Source organism: Protobothrops mucrosquamatus, unplaced genomic scaffold (genome assembly GCF_001527695.2).
Source record: "Protobothrops mucrosquamatus isolate PMUCROS unplaced genomic scaffold, P.Mucros_1.0 scaffold334, whole genome shotgun sequence".
Classification (NCBI taxonomy): Eukaryota; Metazoa; Chordata; class Lepidosauria; order Squamata; family Viperidae; genus Protobothrops; species Protobothrops mucrosquamatus.
Window position 1 is genome coordinate 307798 of NW_015386672.1, and position 22148 is coordinate 329945.

The 22148-nt window shown below is 43.7% G+C and overlaps 1 protein-coding gene across 1 annotated transcript in view; it reads right to left on the reverse strand.

The window, feature by feature from the left end:
• Window positions 1-15173, reverse strand: part of RHCG (Rh family C glycoprotein) — a 28342-nt gene extending 13169 nt beyond the window's left edge. Inside the window, exons 1-8 of the mRNA XM_015815288.2 lie at window positions 14969-15173; window positions 8501-8687; window positions 7430-7580; window positions 3881-4028; window positions 2530-2696; window positions 1341-1478; window positions 1048-1184; window positions 348-472 (exon numbers count right to left, since the gene is read on the reverse strand). Of these exons, the coding sequence (XP_015670774.2) occupies window positions 348-472; window positions 1048-1184; window positions 1341-1478; window positions 2530-2696; window positions 3881-4028; window positions 7430-7580; window positions 8501-8687; window positions 14969-15173 (1258 nt within the window). The remainder of the gene's footprint in view (window positions 1-347; window positions 473-1047; window positions 1185-1340; window positions 1479-2529; window positions 2697-3880; window positions 4029-7429; window positions 7581-8500; window positions 8688-14968) is intronic.
• Between the last annotated feature and the right edge of the window lie 6975 nt (window positions 15174-22148).

Genomic DNA, 22148 nt, shown 5'->3' on the forward strand with positions numbered 1-22148 from the left:
GGCGGCAGTTGACTCCCAAGCCGCCGTCTGATTTTCCACCGAGTCATGGACCAGATCCTCCGGATAAGGCCCAAGCTCCGTCAGGAACCTCTCTGGGTCCATCAGTCGCCTGGGACGGAACCATCTAGGCGGTTCCGTCTCCCTGCGGCGGGGGGGCGCGGTCTGGAAGTCCATCCTTAGGAGAGAATGGTCTGACCATTTCAGACTAATGGTTGTCCAATCTCTTCTTGAAAAATTTCCAGTGTTGGAACACCACAACTTCCAGAAGAAAAGCCCATCCACTGGTTAATTGTTCTCACTGTCAGGACATTTCACCTTAGATCTCTCTGTGATGACCTTCCACTTACCTACAATAGCTCCTCCCACCAGAGCCATAGCTAGTGATACTGCAATGCCAGCCGCTTGGAATCCCCCTTGAATGCTAGGCGTTCGATCCTGGTATTCTCCGGTGAAGTCAAACATGTTGGTGAGCCTGTGAGAATGAAGTGAAGTGGAAAAGGGAAGGACAGTTGTAGTCCCAAGTTATTTTTTGGTTCATCGCCATTTGTCTTGCTTTCCCTCAATAGCAATAGCAATAGCACTTAGACTTATATACCGCTTCACAGTGCTTTACAGCCCTCTCCAAGCGGTTTACAGAGTCAGCATCTTGCCCCCAACAATCTGGATCCTCATTTTATCAACCTCGGAAAGATGGAAGACTGAGTTAACCGTGTTAAATTTGGGTTGCTAACAAAGAGTTAAAGGGAGACTGGTATAGCTATTTTGAGCTACTTAGCTCTCATCAGCCAGCCATACCCTTCTGAGATTCGAACCTGGGCTGCTTGCAATCCAGCCCTACCTGTAATTTCAAAGTTCAACGACTTGCAAAGTTCTCATAAATGAGTGCAAATGCACCTGCAGATCAAAGCAAAAGCTCCTGAGGCTTAGTCAACATATCAGCCAGGCAACCCATGATTCTGTCTTCCGCAGTTCTTTCTTCCTCTCCAAAGAAAGGGGAACCAAATCAAAAAGTGTGACGCCCTACACAGACGTCCCAAAGCACCTCACCCTTTCTTTCCGTAGACTCCTTCTGTAGCCGCAGCAGCAGTGACGGCCCCCACAATGCCTCCAATTAAACCTGGCATTCCGTGAAGGTTGTGGACACCGCAGGTGTCTTGGATATGGAGCTTAGCATCCAGGAAAGGCTAGAAGAGAGGAAGGAAGGACAAAACATGAGCATTACAAAGAGGAAACAGCTACAACATATTGCAATGTAAAGAAGTAACATCTCCACTTTTTCACTGTTTGGTCGTGCCATCAAGGCTGGGGAAAGCTTTTGTTGCATTCAGAAGGGCTCTTACTGTGATGTAGACGTATCCAGTGGTCGTCACGATGCCACAGATGAAGCCCACAATGAGGGCACCGTATGGGGTCAGCATCATTTCAGCAGCAGTTCCTACAGCCACACCTCCGGCCAGGGTGGCATTTTGAATATGGACCTGTGGGAGACACAGCTCTTTTAATTCCTGCTTTTCTGCTTTATTTATTCATTTTTGCTCAAGGGTTAGGTTCGCATCTAACAGACATTCTTCGATACTGTGCAGCAGGCTTTTAAACTGCAATTTTACTATGATTAGCACAATGGGTTTTCTGACCTACTGTGGAGGAGGAAGGAGGAAGGGGGAAGGAGAAGAAAGGAGAAGGAAGGAGGGAGGGAGGGAGGGGGGGAGAAAGAAAGAAAGAGAGAAAGAGAGAGAGAGAGAGAAAGAAAGAGAGAAAGAGAAGGAAGGAAGGAAGGAAGGAAGGAAGGGAAAGGGAAAGAAAGAAAGGAAGGAAGGAAGGAAGGAAGGAAGGAAGGAAGGCAGGAAGAAAGAAAGAAAGAAAGAAAGAAGAAAAAAGAAAGAAAGAAAGAAAGAAAGAAAGAAAGAAAGAAAGAAAGAAAGAAAGAAAGAAAGAAAGAAAGAAAGAAAGAAAAGATACACACACCCTTGTGGTGGGGGTTCCATGAAACTTTGTTCAAGGTAAAAATGTTATATAGAGAGATTATTATTATTTGTATAAATATAAACAATGCCTATATCTAATCATTTATATATTGAAAATATTAAGAATTATATTTTGGCTAAGGTTGAAGAAGGAGAATACAAATGGGAGAAGGGAAGGTCAAAGAAATATATCATTAATTAATATTATAATTATGGCATTATCAAATTTAATCATTATTGATTAATTCATTACTATTGCCCTTTTTTTCTTGTAAAAATATAAACCAAGACAACACGCTGTACACCAGGCGCTGGAGATTGTCATAGTTAAAAATCAACACAATATTCATTAAAAGAAAAAGAAAAAAAAAGAAACTTTGTACAAGATAACAGAAAGCCTTGACACCATTTTTAATGATTGATTCATTGATTGGCAGGCAAGCAGCTAGGCAAGTAGACACACAAGCAGCCCCCCCTCCACCACACACACATTTGTAGTAAGGGATTCCATGAAACTTCGTCAAAGACAAGCGAAAACCATAACATCTTGTCTGACTTTACTCACCATGTCCAACTTTCCCTTCTTTTGCAAGAGACTGGAAAAAGCCACCGAAGTCAGGACACACGCAGCAAGTGAACAGTAGGTGTTGATGGCCGCCCGGTGCTGTGCGTCCCCGTGATTGGAAATGGCGGAGTTAAAACTGGGCCAGTACATCCACAGAAACAAGGTGCCTGCAATGGTAGTTAAAAAGTGGCTTTCTATAAGGACACACCAGGTATTGCAGACAGCTCACTCTCTTGGATAAAATATGAAGGGTGTACCTAAGCGCCTGACAACTCTCTAGCCCAGTGGTGGCGAACCTATGGCACGCGTGCCAGAGGCGGCACTCGGAGCCCTCTCTGTGGGCACACGTGCCGTTGCCCCAGCCTCGCCTCTCCCCATGACCCCCTCCTCACCAGCAGCCCCCCTGGAGGAAAGTCGCCCCTGAGCGTGGCCTACATGGAGCAGTGCAGCCAAGGACATGGCAGCCAGGCAGTGTAGACAAGACTCAGTTGATGCTGTGGGACGCGGGCAGAGGGGGTGGCTGCCATGGCGCTGCTGGGCTGCCTGGGCGATCTGCGGTGGGCCCTGGAGGCAGTGAGTGGCCCTGCGGGCAGGTGGGGTGGGAGCGGAGCAGGGGCGGAGCAGGGGGTGGATCAGGGGCGGGGCCAGTTTTAGGGCACTCGGTCTCTAAAAGGTTCGCCATCACTGCTCTAGCCCATGCTGGCTGAGGAATTCTGGGAGTTGAAGTCTACAAGTCGTAAAGTTGCCAAGGTTGGAGACCCCTGCTCTAGCCCAACTGGAGACAGGGCAGGAAAAAAAAACTTACTAATCGGTGACTAATATTGATCTGTATCATAGCATATTTACTGGTTTCTTGTACAGAAATAGTTATGGGTATACATCTGCGTGCCTTTTAAAAAACATCCAAAATAGGACCTCGAGCTTGTTATAGCAAAACCAGGAAATTAAGCTCCCCGCCGTAATTTTAATGAGATGTTTGCGCCTCCGTAAATGGGTAGTTTAGAAAGAACTGGTCAAGAAGCTTCTACATTCCTTTCAGTTTGATCACCAGGATCAAAAGAATGTTTCCAGATTTCCAAAACAATGACATGCCAAGCATATCTTCTCCTGCTTTCCGAGATGCGAAGAACATACAGCTTTGTGCTTTGTGGATTAAAGGCTCAAAGTCCACAATACCTTCACAACGTTTTTTGCTTTAAATGCCTCACTTGGGCTACCTTGAACAGAAATAAAGGTAGAAGGAAGGACGGGTCTTTTCGCCAATAGCCTGGGCCTCTTTTCATGAATCCTGACCACTTTTTCAGAAAGTGCGGGTTCTCCTGTCTAACAAAGAGAAGGAACCACAACTCACCAATCATGGCAAAAAGGTCTGAATGGTAAACAGATTCCTGCTTTTCTTTGGTCTGCTCCAGGTTGGGCCGGTACAAAATAGAGGTCACCGTTAGGCCAAAGTAAGCACCAAACGTATGAATTGTCATGGATCCACCAGCATCTTTCACCTGCGGCGATAAATAAAGAGTTTGAAGCCTACCCAGAAGTAGTTGGTTTATTCTACAGAGAATCAGTAGATCACAAATTGAAACTTGAACTCAGTTGCTTAACAAACTAAATAGAACATTTGTTCCTTTGGGCATCTGAAAATTCTACTTCTGGATGTCCCACAGGTGTTTTTCAAAAGGCAACTGGATTTTTAGTTGTGGTTGTTTTTCTTTGAAAACAGTTTGCTTCTCCTTCAAGAAGCTCCTTCAGTGAGGTATTTGTGATAAGAGAAGTAATAGTATTAATAAATGATGTATTAGTTTAAGCAATAGGTTATATATAAAAAATATGTAAGGATGTTTTTGTTTGGGATAATATATTTACTTTAGATAGAATCATTATGATAGGGAAAAAAGAGAAACGAGGGATGCCCAAAGTGCTAATATAAGCTTAATTGGAATATGGTAATTTCCAAAATAGTAAAGCTTAACAACAGGATTTGGATTCTTATAATTGAAATGTGATTGATGATTGATTGGATTGATTGAGCTTTTTTTCCACAAATGTAATTATTTTAATTGGTAAAACAGTATGTGGGAAACAGAGGGAACTTCTAAGGAATTAATTTGTGTGATTATATGTATGATTTTGTTTTAGGATAATTGATAGCCCAATCACCACGTTGTTTCTCAAGCACTTTTATGTAAAAATGGAAAAACCAATAAAATTTCTTCATAAAAAAAAGAAGAAGCTCCTTCAGTGAAGTTCAGAACTGAAGAAGCTTCTTGGATGAGAAGTGAAATGTTTTCAGGGGGAAAAACAACAACAAGAAAGCGCCTTAGGGAAAACCATGACCTAAATCAGGGGTAGTCAACCTTGGCTCTTTTATGATTCGTGGACTTCAACTCCCAGAATTCCTGAGCCAGCACAGCTGGCTCAGGAATTCTGGGAGTTGAAGTCCACGAGTCATAAAAGAGCCACGGTTGACTACCCCTGATCTAGATGGTTGAGAATCTCCATAGACATGGACTTCTGACTCTTCAGCCAGACGATATCTCTAACTTAGGCATTTCTTTACCTGTGCCCAGGAAATGGGCTGCACTACAACTGCCATCACTGCTACCCATATTGAGAATGCAAGAAACTGGAGTCTTGACAAAGAAGTAGCAGACTTTTCATTGTGCTTAGTTACACAACCCACAGAGCCAGCAGGCAAGGACTATCTTATCGGAAAGATACCTTGGGAGTCCTTCTGGCTGAACAATGAGATAAAAAAAATGTATTTTCCAACAAACACAAAAATGAAACATTGAAAAAAAAAAGCACATGCGATTGCTACTTCCAAGAACGGAGCTCTATTTACTTTGCCCTTCAGAGGATACAACTCTTATCTCTGGTTTTAGGATGAGTGGAAGAATAGTTTTGGATGTCATATTTGTTCAATCTCGTCGTCCCTTCACAGTAGAGAATGAACTGTATAAATTTAGCAAACAAGATGCTCCTTTGCTTGCAAAAAGAACACGTTGAGCTGAAGTCAAGGAGTTTCCCCTGCATTCCTCAAGGCTGGTAATATTATTTTAAGTCTGCTTTTCCATTCAGACCCTCAAGCCACAATCTCATTCAATCCCCTTATCTGATGGTTAATCTGTTCCTCTCAGGGGCTTTTATGTACAGTCAATCAAAGTGTGCCCTACTTGTGCAACCACATTCCAAGCCCACAAGAGTTGAGTCCTGCATCTTATGGCTCCTGCGTAAGAAACCAGCAATGGGCCCTGCTCCCTCCCTTATACATATTGGGTATTTTTTGGGGGGGGGATGTAATATAATGGTCTCCCATTAAGCGCTACCTTGACCAGCAACATGTTATTTCCCTCTGCTCTGGGCATTAAGCAAGATAACTGATCATCTAGTGATAATAAAATACAAGAATGTTGCAATCAAAACAAACCCAAGTGAAAGAACACAACAGCTCCATCGGTTCCCTCAAACATAGAAAATACGCAACACAAAAAAAGGTCTATCAGAATGAAATGTGAAATGCAGCAAACAAAACAACAGCTCTTGAGGTTTTAGGAGCCTGAAAGAGCAACCTTCATCCAAGACAACTGATAAAGTAACATGGTGGAAACCAGGCAAGCTTCTCTTAGCAGAGGGGCCATCACCAAGAAAGCCCTGCCTCTTTTTTTTGCCACCCTTCTTAAAGCTGCAGAAAATCTGAAGTCTTAGCAAATACTTTTCTGGTGCATATATAGTTGTGAGTTTTTTCATTGGATACCTGGGAAGTTCTGCAGGGGTTTTGAGCAAGAGATTAATTAAATTAAATTAATCTCCACAATCTGGAGACCTCTAGATACATTTGGACTGCAAAATTCCAACCTGCTTTCTTAAATATGCTGGTAAGAGATTCTGGAAATAGTTAACCAATGCATCTAGAAAGCACCTATTTGGGGAAAGATATGGTATAGCAAGGGTGTAAAAAAAGGTAGCTAGTAAGCCACATTGACACTTAGACCCCATTTCTGCAGCCATCAAGGATCACGAGCAGACAGGCTAATGTTGGAGATTATTAGGAAGCAAAAGAAGGAGCGGTCTTGCAGGAATTGAAAGCACCCATTTTGCCCCTTAGAAATTACAAATTTCTTTTCCCCCCGTTAGACCACGGTATTTCTCTACTTTTGGAGCCTACTTCATGTGTATTTCTCAATTGCAAGAACAGACCTCAAAGGGCACAAAACCTCTATCAAAGTTTCACCCCTTACAAAAGCCACGTAGTGCATTCATTACAAAAAGATTTCAAGTGACTGCGTGCATCAAATGCAAGACGTGCCAAAATTGGAGTTCAAATGTTTGAGTTTCTTCCTCCTGGCTGCGTGTTATAATAAGCTAGAAGATGATCTCTCTGAGGCAGGAGGATTGGCTTCACCCATCTCTTGTTCTGGCAATAGACTGATCTGATATCAGGAAGTTTGCTTAAAGAAATGTCTCTCACGCCCAGCCATGCAAAGCTTAGAGTAGGCCTTGAGTTGAAGGAAGTTTGTGTCAGTTCCCAAGAACCAAGAACAATAGATGGAGTTACTTCCTTTATTGTAGCTTCCTTTATTGTTCTTCACCTATAGACCTATAAGTGAGACTCTCTGGGGAGGAGCTGTTTTAAATCTCTTCCTTCTGACCGAACTTTCCGAACTTCACTGCCTCTTTGCTCTCTGGATTGCAGCCCCTCCCTCCTGGGAATCCAGTTTACATTCCACCACAGTAAGACACACTCTGACTGTATTGTAAGGCATATAGTAAACCCATTGTCCTCTTTGTCTTGCATCTGCACAGAGTTATTCGGGATGGTAAATGATAACCAAATACGCAAGGCAACTTTGTCACATCGATATTAAGACAGGGAAGCATTTCTGAATGTGAAGAACCTTACATGGAGCAGATCAAGCAGGATATATTCATTGACGGAGAAGAGGGTCACTTGAAACAGTGTCATAATGAGGAGCTGGACGGGACTGACTTTGCCCAAAATGGCACCGAAGGCGATACAAACAGAACCCACGCAGAAATCTGCATTAATCAGGCTGAGAGGAGAAGGAAGAGATAATTGAGTCAAAGAAGGCTACTGAAGCAACACAACAATGAGCATCTTGGAATTGTAGCTGATCACATGAACCAGCAGTGAGACATGACTACAAAAATGACACATAAAGTTTGATTATATGCCCTTGGAGTCATGGTTGACCCTTGGGGACGACATAGGTAGATTTTGTCCACTGTGATCTGTCCCTAACCTAGACTTTTGGATCATCCAATTAGGTTGCAACAAGAGACGGTGAATTTCTAAATCATGGAAAGTCCCAAATCTATTCTTTTCTTTGCTAAAATGTATTCTGGCAAATTGGGAAAGGGTCAAATCAGAACAATAAGGATGGAAGAAATTAATTTGTTTAGCTTTGGGATGACTGACAAGGAATCTAATAGTACTCTTCCAATTTGTCAAAGAGGGCCGCCCAGAAGCTTTGATCTGATGGACGTTTTCCATCATCCAAAGTGCAAAATTTACAATAATGGTCTTAGCTTGTAGTAGGGTAGGGCAGCATGGGCTTGCAGGCCCCAATACCTATATTCTGAGCTGAGCTCAAACTACATCAACAGCATTAGCACTTAGACTTATATACCACTTCACAGTGCTTTATAGCCCTCTCTAAGTCAGCATATTGCCCCTAACAACTGGGTCCTCATTTTACCAACCTCAGAAGGATGGAAGGCAGAGTCAACCTTGAGCCAGTGAGACTCGAACTGCCAAACTGCTGGCAGTCGGCAGTCAGCAGAAATAACCTGCAGTACTGCATTCCAACCACTACACCACCACGGCCCCACTAATGCACATGTTTGCATTCCTAAGCCACAAATTTAATCTACCTTCGTTATAGTTTCATGCTCGTCATGTATCCTACTACCCAGAAACTCTTTCTTTGTATGTCCAAGCATGCCATCGTACCTTTCCACTCCAATGAGTATCTTCCCATGCTGAAAGGTATGGAGCCAGCCCTGCATCAGGAGAGCCCACTGGATCCCAAAGGCAGCGAGGAGAAAGTTGAAGCCAACACCGCCAAAGCCATAGCGTTGAAGGAAGGTCATGAGGAAGCCAAAGCCCACGAAAATCATCACATGGACATCTTGGAAAGCTGAAATAAAGAAAGAGGCTTCATTACATGGACTTTCACTCTCATTCCACACTTATCTGCATGCCTAGCGACCACCTAACTCAATGCTGACCACTAATTTATACATGACGGTTCCTTCACTTATGGTCTACAAGAGTATTTCTCAACCTTGGCAATTTTAAGATGTATGGACTTCAACTCCCAGAATTCTCCAGCCAGTGTGTTGATGGGGAACTGTGGGAGTTGAACTTCCCACATCTTAAAGTTGTCAACTTTGAGAAACTCTGATCCAGAATCTGCAGTTTTTGCCAGTACATACCATAAGCATCTTCCCTTGGATCCATCATAGCACGGTCTACAATACAGATATTCTGTAATGGAGGCTTCGAGCATATTCTGAGAGATAAAGCCGTATGAACAAAGTTCCTTAAAAGCTGAAAGATTCTGAACAACACTGCCTGAGTACAAAGGTAAAGTGTTTTCTCTTATTAATACAATTAATTTTGAATTAATAGGAAAATGCGTCTACAGAAGACTGTCTCCCAGCATTCCATGCTGGTTGATACAATGACTAGAATATAGTGCACAACTAACTTTTGACAAGCCAGGATTCCTCAAAGGGTAACATTGGTTGCACATAGATCTGAATCCAGTTGCTGGTCAGTCATGACTTTTATTGGCTGATCTTTGAATTGTCTTCCCTTTCCCTTTCTTTCATTCAACATGCGTTATCAGTTCCAAATCAGTTGCCTCGAATTTGGAAGGAAGATAGAAGTTATGTTCACACAATAGGTTTAACCAGGCCAAGTGCAGTTCTCTAGCAGAGTCATTCACACAACATACTAAAGCTTAGTTTAATGTTAAACTTACTTATTATTTGTGTGGTTTAGCAGGTTGTGTCAATTCAGCCCCTTTGATTAGTTTATGGCTTAATGCATTGTGGCATCCCACAAAAAGAGTGAATTTGGTAACTCGGAGTAAATGTATTGCATGAACACAATTAATATTGGCCTAACCTCTAATGAAAACAAAATGCTGTTGCCACCATTTTTGGGGTCAAAAACTTCAAAACCCAAGAGTGATCTGCTGGAATTTTCTCTACCTGTAGGATAAATAGAACTTTCATCCTATACCCCAGGCAGTGGGGTGGGGAGATATTTTGTCTCCAGAACAAACAACAAAGATCATAGATCTTTAACCAACTTTGCTGCTCATCGTATCCTCAAGATAGGAATCTGCCCCAGTGCTGTAAAATGAAACTTGGCAATTATTGGTGGTCCAGGAGATGCCGAAGGCAAGGCAGCAAATTGAAGATGGGTGTTGTGTTTCTTCCTGGCTTAGGAATCTACCTCTTCCCCTACCTACACATACATGCATCGCTCCATTCCAAGCTGATAGATTTGAGAAATATTTTCACTGCAGGAGGTTAAAAACTCACCCTTTGCAACAGGTTTCATGAAAACAATAGGATAAAATTAGTTTCGTTTCTACAGTTTGTTCTGTTCTGGCTTTATTTTATGTTTTTTTTTAAACTGTTAGATTAAATTTCACAGATCTTTTTTTCACAGTCCAAAAGAACATTTGGGGAGAAATTTGCAGACGGGCAACGTATTTTTGCAGCTTACTTTAGTTATGAAATCGCCGAAGAATGGGTGTGAATGTTTATTTATTTCATCGCACAATCATCCCTCCGGCACTCTGCAACTTTTCCGGCTCCACTTCCTTCTTTGCAATCTTACCAGGAAGGAGATTTTTCATTCCTGTTGTGTTTCTTCAGACTGTGAAGTGTGGACAGCCAGGAAGGTTGCAGAAGGCAGACGTGTCACACAAAAAATTGGAGGAGTAGCTGTAGCATGTTTTGTCAAGTCAGGAAGCTTGCATCAGCAAGGAAATTTGAATGAAATTTTTAAGCATCCCGACAATCAGATAGAAAAACAGAGGAACTTGAGAGAGGTGGATGGAAGGAGTTAAAGAAGAAGTAGTCCCTTACCTTACCAAGGTTCAGGGATGGGAGGGACCAAACTGGGAATGCCTTGGATCATGGCGGGTCCTCACTTAACAACCAGTGGGATTCAGTTAATGACTGCAACTGAGACTGCCAGGATTGTCACTGTTAGGTGATGTGGTCACTTGAGGTCAAGCTTTAAAACCGCATCGCTTAGTGACAGAAATTCCAATGCCATTATTGTCCTTAACCCTATACCAACTTCTCTCTGGAGGCCTGCAACTTCCACAGCACCCCACTTCATGAAAGATGAAAGTCTAACGAAGAGAAGGACGAGGGGTGACATGATAGCAGTCTTCCAGTATCTCAGGGGCTGCCACAAAGAAAAGGGAGTCAAGCTCTTCTCTAAAGCGCCTGAAGGCAGGACAAGAAGCCACGGATGGAAACTAACCAAAGAGAGAAGCAACCTGGAACTAAGGAGAAACTTCCTGACAGTTAGAACAATTAACCAGTGGAACAACCTGCCTCCAGACGCGGTGAACGCGCCAACACTGGAAGTTTTTAAGAAGAGACTGGACAGCCATTTGTCCGAAATGGTATCGGGTTTCCTGCCTGAGCAGGGGGTTGGACTAGATGACCTCCAAGGTCCCTTCCAACTCTGGTATTCTGTTGACATTTCTCCTTCCTACTGCCACCAGGTTCTGGATTATCACCACCACCACATTTTAAATATTTGTCAGAGTAGAATATATGTGAACTTTCATTGATCTCTCTTTCTCATTTGGGGGTATCAAAGAAATTTGTTTGGATTAAGGATAGAGCAACTGTTGGATTAAGGATAGAAAATCCTGGGTGAATAATTAGATATTTAACCTTCCTTCCTTCCTTCCTTCCTTCCTTCCTTCCTTCCTTCCTTCCTTCCTTCCTTCCTTCCTTCTATCTACCTACAGTAGGTAGAAGAGGAAGAATGATCTATCTGGGTAGATAGTTCCTTCCTTCCTTCCTTCCTTCCTTCCTTCCTTCTATCTACCTACAGTAGGTAGAAGAGGAAGAATGATCTATTTAGGTAGATAGTTCCTTCCTTCCTTCCTTCCTTCTTACCTGACAGAGCATTCTACTGAACTCAAAAGCTTGCACAGAGCTCTGTGTCCTCTGATTTGGCACAGTAAATACATCATCCTAACCCAGAAGCTGATATTTATATGTGGACTCATGAAGAAAGAAGAGGATTTAGACTGAAACGCCATTGCTGCTCTCTGAAAGAAGTTTAATGATTAAACCCTTGCTTGGCTTAATCCAGGATGACGATGACTGTGGACCTGGGCAGCTTAAAACTCTCCAGGGACTGATGGAACCAGCCGATTCTGATCAAAACCCTGTGCTTAATGGAGTGAAGTGTTCTGTTTATGAAATCTAAGTGGGAAGCAGGCAATTTCCTCTAAGGGCTTTAAGACTGCAACTTGGTTAATAACGAAGAACCAGACTTCATGAAGATTGCGAAATGAGAAACAGCTCCTGAGATAGCATTTTGTGGGTAAAGCATTTTATGTCAATACTTACCCCCAGCAAAAGAAAAGCCAAACCAAAGGCCCCATAATTCCCAGCAAGCATGAGAATTGCTATTCTTTGGTAGACCGACAGGATGTTTGAAGTTCATTACCAGGAAGGCTAATTATTCCATAAATCAATTTTAAGCAATACCAGTAACTGAAGGAGTAACCGAATAACAGAGTTGGAAGGGATGTTGGAGATCTAGTCCAACCCCCTGCTCAAGCAGGAGACTTTATATCACTTAAGACAAATGACTGTCCAATCTCTTCTTAAAAACCTCCAACGATGGAGCACCCCCAACCTCTGAAGCCAAGACATTCTACTGATAAATTGTTTTCACTATCCGTCTACTCAGTGGTGGGATTCAAATATGTGAACAACTGATTCTCTGTGTGGATGCTGCTTCCAGAAGTCCGTTCTGGGCCTGGGCAACAAAAAAATTAGCTACTGGTTCTGTTGAACTGGTGTGAACCGGCTGAATCCCGCCACTGAGTCTACTGCTTTTAGTTATGATATGCCTTCTTCTTCCTAGGGCTGAGAGAGAGGGACTGCTCAAGGTCACCTATCAGGCTTCGTGCCTATGGCAGGACTAGAACTCACAGTCTCCCAGTTTCCAGATTGGTGCCTTAACCATTGCAGCATACTGGCCCATTTTACCTAATTTGGGACCTCCTGTTTCCTCACCACCATCACGTGCAAAGTTCAATCCTTAACTATCTCTGCAATACGGTGAGTTCTATATTCTCCTTAAAAATATCCAGTGATCTGTTAGAAAAATGCCATTTGCCTTCTGGTTCCAAAGCCCTGCCTAAAAGTTCAACCTTCTCATTTGACTTAACATCCAGAAGCATTCTCTGCTCAGAGCATGAATTTCTAAACCCTTTTAGCTTGTGAAATCCAAGTGACACTTCCCTAGTTAAGTGCCAGTGGCAATGTCTTTCCACACAACAGTTCTGCACAACAATCACATTTTGCTCAGCCAACCCAAGGTGCATGCATCCATCTGCAAGACTGCAAGCCCTGCCCAGAGTTTTAAGTAGCTATAATGAGAATTGTGACATACGGGACCAAGGCAAGACTCAGATATAAAGGGAAATCATTTCTCCAGATTCAGGGTCTTTTCCCGCATTTCCCACACACCAAGGATCTCTTAAGGTATTTCAAATTGTTTAAGCTTTGTCACCCGTTATTTGCAGGGAAATCAGGGGTCTGGCAGTGGCTCAAAAGAGAGGTGGTAGAAGCAAGATAGGGACCCCAAAAGTGCTTCTCTAAAGAGGCAACTGGACTTTCTTGGTTTTTTTCCCCCTTGGAAACCCTTTGCTTCTCATCCAAGAAGCTTCTTCAGAACTGGATGAGAAGTAAAATGTTTTCAAGAAAAAGAAAGAAAGTCCAGTTGCCGTTTGGAAAAGCACTTTTGGGACAAGCATGTCCTGGATGATGGAGACTCTCCATAGATATGATCGGGAGTGAAAATGGGGATAACCAATGTCATGCCAGTACAGCTTTGTGTTGGAAATGGAAAAGCAGAGAGCATTCCAGCTTAACAGCAGGGAGAGGACTAAAGGATCACCTTAAAAAAAAAATCAAATTGCAAGGCTAGAATGTGAGATAGTTGGTCAAGATTCATAAAAGTGGTTGCCTGGAATTCTAATAAAGGGAATAGTTTCTCTGCACTCCGTAAACATTCAGTGTTACTTATTATCTCTTTAAAAATATGCTTTTTGTTCAGCCTTCCTTTCCCTATTTCAGTGTTTCTCGATCTAAGCAACTTTAAGATATGTGGACTTCAACTCCAGAATTCTCCAGCTACCATAACGTTGCTGAGATTGGGAAACACTGTCCAATTTCCAAATTGATCCACAGTGGAAATGGGATCACCCACTGAAAAAGCAGGGTGTTTTTTTTTTTTAACAATAAAAATCAGTTCAACCATCAATCACCTCTTAAGAATCCTATTCTGTGTGAAGAATCCTTTGGGAAAGGCTGCATTTGATTTTTGCTTTGAGCATCTCGATTTTTAAATTATTGCCTCCAGACTAAGCCTACCTAAGCACAGATAGCAAGGAAATTTTCAGATCAGGACTTTTAAGGGGGCATTCAGAACCTCACTCAGTAAATGAGGGAAGGTAGAAAACTCCAAGCAAAGGCTTGTCTCACACAGATAGTGAAGGAATACCTATTGCATGCGTACATAAAACAGAAGGAAGTTGTGTTAGACATTTGAAGTCAGTGAAACAATCCAAATTGTAAGTGAAACAATCCACATTTTCATTTCTAGTAGAAATACAGCACTTCTAAGGATGATAGATTTCTTCCCAAACTCTTGGAGGCATCTCCAAAACCTTCAAAATTGTCGCTTTTAACATGGCAGGAGAAAGAAAAAGTTATTTCATTTAAAGATGGATGGAAACAAATGTTATTAGTTATATCTGATCCGGCTTCAGTGCACAAGCAAGCAAAGTGAAATCCAATTAAAACCTTTGCTGTGGTTGCAGCCTCTACATTTTGGAATATGGTCCAGGATGCCATCAAAGGCAGCCCAGGAAAAGTTGTGCAGCCCAATCAAACAAAGAAATTCCCTGTAAAGTCATGAAATCCAGAGCTAATTTTATAAAACCAGTAAGCACAGACACAGACTGATTATGCTGCTACGTATTATGACATTGATCTGGAGGTCTATGCAGCATGATGATTCCATGTGCAAATATGATTTTCTGCCGTTCAGAATTCTGCAGTTACAGCACTACCCAAAAGGTGTGCCAAATAAACCCAAGGCTGGATCGTTGCCTAGCATCATTATACTCACAGGGGTATCTGAAGTAGAATTCATTCTCAATATCGGAGATGTTCCTTTGCTGTTTCTCCTTCTCCCAATCAGCCACGTTAGCCTCCGGGTTGAAGCGCACGAAAATCCCAAAAAGGATGATCATGGCCACCTCCCAGAGGAGGCAAACCAAAGGTAAGCGCCAGCGCATGTCGGTATTCTTCGCCATCAGGCTCGGGCGCACCATGACTGTGGCTTCCTTGCCTCTCCAGGGAAGGTGGCAGGAAAAAGAAGCTACAGGAGCTTGGAAACACCGCTTCACAGTCCAACCTGTTCATTCATTTTATGTCTCTGGGGAGAAGTGGGTGTGGCTCTGAGGCTGACGGTCATCACAGCCATCCAGGGAGGGCATCTGTGTCTGCACTCCCTCATACTCATCCAAAGAGAGGAGGCCAGACCAAGTGTCCTGGCTTTTCTGAAGAATGTATCCCACATCAGCCTGACATCATAAATGACTAGATTCTGTGTCCAGCATTAACAAGCCTTCCTTGCCTTGTCACATTCCAAGTGAAGGTGGAGAAGATAAAGCAAGGAAGTGTCTTAGAAAGACAAGGCAAAACCATTTGGGGATGATTCTGGGGGCAGATGGACGTGAACCTGTGGGGCTGATCTCAAATATCTGTGCATAGAAAAGGCACAGGCTGAGTTCCTGCGCCTTTGATGCTCCTCACGGACTCCTTGCACTTGTATAAGCAGGAGCCAAACTAAGCAAGTGCTCTCATTAACATCTAGAAACCACAGGCTGCCGTCTCCTCTAGCAAATCATCTTATTTTTAAGATGTCTATGCGTGGCTGTTTGTGTGTGCATGATTTAGAGCAGTGGTTCTCAACCTGTGGGTCGGGACCCCATTTGGGGTCGATCGACCATTTCATGGGGGTCGCCAAGCAAGGCTGTCCGCCATTTTTTTTGTCCGCCATTTTTTTTCCTCTTTTCCGGCGGGTGCCTTACCTCCCTTGGGCTGGGCCAGCTGGTGGTCGGCCTGCTCCGTCTCTGCCGCTTGCCAGCTACGCCTCGGCCGGCGCAGGGGGCAGAACCACGCATGCGTGGCGCTCCCGGGCAGGGAAAGTCCTCGACTTACGACTGGTTGGGTAGTCCTCGACTTACGACCAGTTTAGTCCTCGACTTACAACCGGTTTAGTCCTCGACTTACGACCGGTTTAGTCCTCGACTTACGACCGGTTGGGGTCGCGGCATTAAAAAGGTTGAGAACCACTGATTTAGAGGAAGGCAGGGTTAAACATTACCTTTCTAAAACTATCCTAATTCGCATTGTTCCGCTGCAATCATGATCATTATGGCAAAGGCCCATCTGCAAGATGCAGGCAGCACACAAAACCACGCACCTTCCAGTCCATGGAAAAACCTCTCTCCACGTAACCGGTCCCTGGTGCCCAAAAGGTTGGGGACCTCTGTACTACAGCATATTTATGGATTACGAAGTATTTACATCTGTAGCCCACCTTTCTCGACGAAACCCAGGCTCATTTTTATCTTTACAAAAGCAACACTGAAATCCTGTTAGGCAGCAGGATGAGAAAAGAGAGACAGCCTGCTCCAAGGTCACGGCAGAAGCTTCACGACTGAATGAAAAACTGAAACTCTATCTTCCTTGGCTGGAGTCCAACCTTCTCGTTAGGCGTTATCCCCTTCTCTCCCTCTGAAATATCTCTTTCCTGATTTACAAACACAATCCAAATCTTGACAGAGGGGTAGCCCTGCCCTTGGTGCGTAGGAATCAGGGAGGGGGTGGGGAAGGCGGAAGAGATGGATGGGCGTGGGGCAGCAGGAGCTTGGGGAGAAGACTACCAAGCCCATCAAGCCGTGGGGAGGATGGCCCTGAGGTCAGGACGAAGACTTGGAGGGTTGAGCAAAAGCGATTCACAAGTTCAGCAGTTCTAATGTTCTTCCTGGCCCTTTTACAGCTCCCTAGGTCAGCAGTGAGACCTATTCATTTTAGGTCACTTTTCCTCCTAGGCAGAAAAAAAGCCATGACAGTATAAGGTTTTCCTCTTAGCCCAGTGGTTCTCAACCTTTTTAATGCCGCGACCCCCAACCGGTCGTAAGTCGAGGACTAAACCGGTCATAAGTCGAGGACTAAACCGGTCATAAGTCGAGGACTTTCCCTGCCCGGGAGCGCTGCGCATGCGTGGTTCTGGCCCCTGCACCGGCTGAGGCGTAGCTGGCAAGCAGCAGAGACGGAGCAGGCCGACCACCAGCTGGCCCAGCCCAAGGGAGGTAAGGCACCCGCCGGAAAAGGGGGAAAAATGGCGGACAGCCTTGCTTGGCGACCCCCGTGAAATGGTCGATCGACCCCAAATGGGGTCACGACCCATAGGTTGAGAACCGCTGTCTTAGCCTCACAATTGCCCCAGCATTACTCAGGAATTTAAAAGAGCCAAAGAAACTCCTGAGTCGAGGTTTCAGCAAGCAAACAACTTTTATTTTGATCAAAATAAGAGTTGGGTGACCCCATCTCTCTTCGTGGCTGGTAGAGAGATGAAGGCAACAACCAGAAAAAGATGTCTTCCACCTTTTATACCTTTCCAGAACAAAAAGATCAGGTCTTGGTACCAGGCATAAGATGGCACAAAAAAACAATTCCTAGATGATGACTCATACACAGCAACCCAGGCTCCATCCGTAACTCCTTTCCCCCCTCCCCTTATAATGTGCTCTTTTCATATAAGCAATCACCTATACCTAAAGCACGAAGCCCTTACTTTTCCAATATATATATATATATATATAAAGCATCTGATCAAGCAATTAACTACAAAATAATGGATTACAAAATAACAAAACAATGATTACATGATAACACTATAAATATCAATATAAAATGGTTACTATATATAAAATAAATGCTAATGTCAAACTTAAACATACTAAAATCATAAGCACAATAAAATCCCTTCACTAGTTAAGAAACGTGGCAATTCTGCATCTACACAGAGAGACAGACAGACAGACAGACAGACAGACAGACAGACAGACAGACAGACAGACAGACAGACAGACAGACAGACAGACAGACAGACAGACAGACAGACAGACAGACAGACAGACAGACAGACAGACAAGAAGGAATAGGACCTACCATATTTTTCACCTTTTTTTAAAACAACTTTTCCAGCAAACCTCAGCCCTTCTGTTTAACATCCGGGGCATTCTGCTAATTTTCGTATGTTCCCCAGGTAAAGTACAGGTTGGCACACTGAGAATTAGTCAATTTGCTTTCCGATCAAGAAAACACTGATCTCAGGGAGTCCTGTAAAATGATTCTTCCCCTCCAGGGACATTCTAGCCTTCTTGCTTAAATTTCCAACCTTCATTTTATCTTTTTTTTTTTTTAACTGTCGAACTACATTTTGAAACCCATGATTATCCCACTGCTGAAATCAGGGAAACGATCTGATTTAGCAAATTGTTCCTAGACATTTTTCAAAATATTCTAAAAAGTAATATGTAACATAGTTAAATAACTCATTTGACTACCTGAATCTAATTGCCTGTTATGCATTGGTTGTTCTGCCATCTGTTGTGCCCTCAGGCTTTCTCACCAGAAAAGGTCTGGCTGCTCTCCAGCTACTCAGACACATTCAAGCCCAAATCAACGTTTACAACAGAGAGAGATGGAGGTGAAAAGTTCTGCTACACCATCTAATGGGATCGATTACTTTACAACAAGAAGACTGAGATCTGTTAAATTAGATTGCTGGTGGTTTTATGCAAAGGTGTGGGGATCAAGTCAAACCTGATTCGAATTGTCAGTTCAAATCCCCGAATCAATCCAATTCAGTTTTTCAAATTGCATTTTCAGGTTGATATGATTCTGAACAGACGTTTTTCTTTGTAGGCGCAAAAGGTCACCGAGTCATTGAATTTGACTCTGAGGCTTGATGCAAATTCGGAAAGTCAATTTGATTCAGAGATTCAGTCCAACTGCCTTCAGACTGAATATGCTAATCAAATCTTCACCGCAGCCCCTGTGAGTTCATCCTAGGGATTGCGTTCTTTGGTGACATATCTCCAAAATAGGTTTTTGTAACTTTTGCATCTGCTTTATCTGTATACACAAACACAAATAGAATAAGAAATGCAATTCAGGTCAAGCTAGTAAAGAAATGGTTGCAAGCAGATCATTCATGCTTCTGATCAGCCTGTAGCCTTGGTGCTAAATGCATATGGACAACTTCAGGGCGTTGACTCTTCCAGCTCCTGGTTCTTGAGTTCAAGCCAGATTGAGACTTGGCTGCTTTTGACTTGGCTGCTTTTGACTTGGCTGCTTTTGACTGGAAAGTAGGCTGAAAAGCCAGCCCATCTCTGTCTTCTTACCGTTTTAACAATATCGAAAACTACATGGTTTCTATCCTATTTCTGAGATGGAGGATTTCAGACGTAGATCTGGGTATAGAAATGAAGGTCAAGCCAGTTGGAACCAATATTTGTTTTTTGGAAGGGAAGGTAGTCAGTCAAGAATTGACTGATTTTAGCTCCATCCTCTCCTTTATGCCACAATTTTGAACCTGGCCCTCATTGGGGAACATCTCTCTTCTGGTTAAAAACACAATACGTGTGGGTTTCCATATCACATTAAGCCACAATGAGGGACCGAGAGCCGTGGTGCGCATTGATTAGAATGCAGTATTGCAGACTAACTCTGCCGACTGCCAGCAGTTCAATCCTGACCTGCTCGAGATTGACTAAGCCTTCCATCCTTCTGAAGTCAGTAAAGTCAGTAAAATGAGGACCCAGATTGTTGGGGGCAATATGCTGACAATCACTTAGAGAGGGCTGTAAAGCACTACGAAGAGATATATAAGTCTAAGGGCGAGTGCTAAGTGCTAATGCTATTGATGTAGTTTGAGCCCAGCTCAGAATATAGATGCAGCCACAGGGGCTTGTAAGTTCTTCCCAGAGTCTAGCTGGATATATCCTCTTCCCAGTAGAGCAGTGGTTCTCAACCTTCCTAATGCTGCGACCCTTTAATACAGTTCCTCATGTTGTGGTGACCCCCAACCCTAAGGGCTCCCCAAGCGCGCACCGATGCCACCCACTCACCCGCTGCGCCTGAGGCTCAGCGCGCCTTGACTATCCTCGCCTCACTTCCGAAGGTTGCCAGCCTGCCCGGCTCCAGCTGGCCGGGCAGGAGGGGGGCAGGAAGGCCGCTCCGCCAGCTCCGCCCAGCCTGGTTGGAGAAGCGCCCAGGTGGGGAGAGGAAGAGAGAGAGAGAGAGAGAGAGCCAAGAGGGCGACAGTGCTGGCAGAGCTTAGTTCAGCCTCCTCCGCGGAAAGGGCCGCGAAGCAGCGCAGCCTCCCTTAGGAGATGCTCAGCAGAAACGAATCCGGCGCTGCAACGGCCCCCAGTTCAAAGCCGTGCGGAGATGGATAGAGGATCGGTGTCTTGGTTCCTAAGACCATCGGAAATATGTGTTTTCCAATGGTCTTAGGCGACCCCTGTGAAAGGGTCGTTCGACCCCCCAAAGGGGTCGCGACCCACAGGTTGAGAACCACTGCAGTGGAGGATGACCCTGATGAAGTTGACAATACAGATAAACCAAGGGAAATAGAGAGGAACCAAGTCTCCTGTTCCCAGTCCTGATACGGAAGGCTTTGACCTGGAACTGGAGACCGAGCTTCCCAGCCCTTCCAAAAGCAGGTAGGGGAGGCACCCAATGGAAACTGAAGCTCTACAGAGAAAGAGCTGATCACATCAAAGTTGCTTGAGTGATGCATGGAGACGTTTTAGGGCTTCAAGGCTCCTTCAGACTAGAGATTTATTGGGGGGATGAAGTTCAGCAAAGCTCCTACCAGGAAGCTACAGATATTACGCTTGCCTGTGTGAATTCCTTGAACAACAAGCCAGACCCAGCCCAAGTTGGTGATTAATATTATCTCACCGCTTGAAAGATTAATGCTGGACACGAATGCTTGATGAATTCATTGATGCTTGCTCTGACTTGAACATGGGTAGTGCCTCACCCCTTATGTCCCTGATCATAGGCTGTGGCTGACTTAAAGGTTTTGTGACTAAGTATGATCATAAATGTATTTTATTGGTGGATACTCCCTTATTTCCTGAAGAAGTCTTCTTGAATGATTAAAGCTACTTAATCAAGGAAGCTCATGGTGGTATAAATGGGAGGGGAAGTTATCTCCCCTCATTTTATCCTCACCATAACAACCCTACGCGCTGAGTTGGATTGTGAGGTGGAGCTTGGCCCAAGGTCATCCAATAAACTTGCCTCCAGAAGTTGAAGGTGTTCCATCACTGGAGGTTTTAAAGAAGAGATTCCACCACCATTTGTCAGGAATAATAATAATAATAATAATAATAATAATAATAATAATAATAATAATAATAATAATAATAATAATAGTAGTAGTAGTAGTAATAGTAGTAAAGTTGGAAGGGACCTTGAAGGTCATCTAGTCCAACCCCCTGCTCAGGCAGGAAACCCTATACCATTTCGGACAAATGGCTGTCCATTCTCTTCTTAAAAACCTCCAGTGTTGGAGCATTCACCGCTTCTGGAGGCAGGTTGTTCCACTGGTTAATTGTTCTAACTATCAGGAAGTTTCTCCTTAGTTCCAGGTTGCTTCTCTCCTTGATTAGTTTCCATCCGTTGCTTCTTGTCCTGCCTCCAGGCGCTTTGGAGAATAGCTTGACTCCCTCTTCTTTATGGCAGCCCCATAGACTTTATGATATAGAGTCTCCTGCCTGAGCAGGGGGTTAGACTAGAAGACCTCCAAGGTCCCTTCCAACTCTTGTTATTTTGTATTCTGTAAAAGAAGCTCTGTTGCTAATATCAATTCACCAGGCCACGAGGTTAGAAACATTCCATATCTCTGAAGAGCAATTGTTCCAGAGCAACTATCAAGAAGGCACATCCTAGCCTCCAGTCCTTTCCCTTCAACTGGACTTTATTTATTTGAAACAAATAAAAATAGTCCATCAGTGTAGCTGAGCATAGTCTTTTATATCACAGAGCATAGCCTTTAACATCACAGCAGGCCAGGCTAAAAATGGCTTTGCCTCCGATTCCTAGCTTCAGTTCCTAAAGAGATGAAGGCTCGAATAAATGAGGCAGTTAATGAACAAGACTGAGGTGTTTTTTTCCCCCCAAGAGAAAGCAGTCAAGGAGGCTTTTTTTCCCCCCTT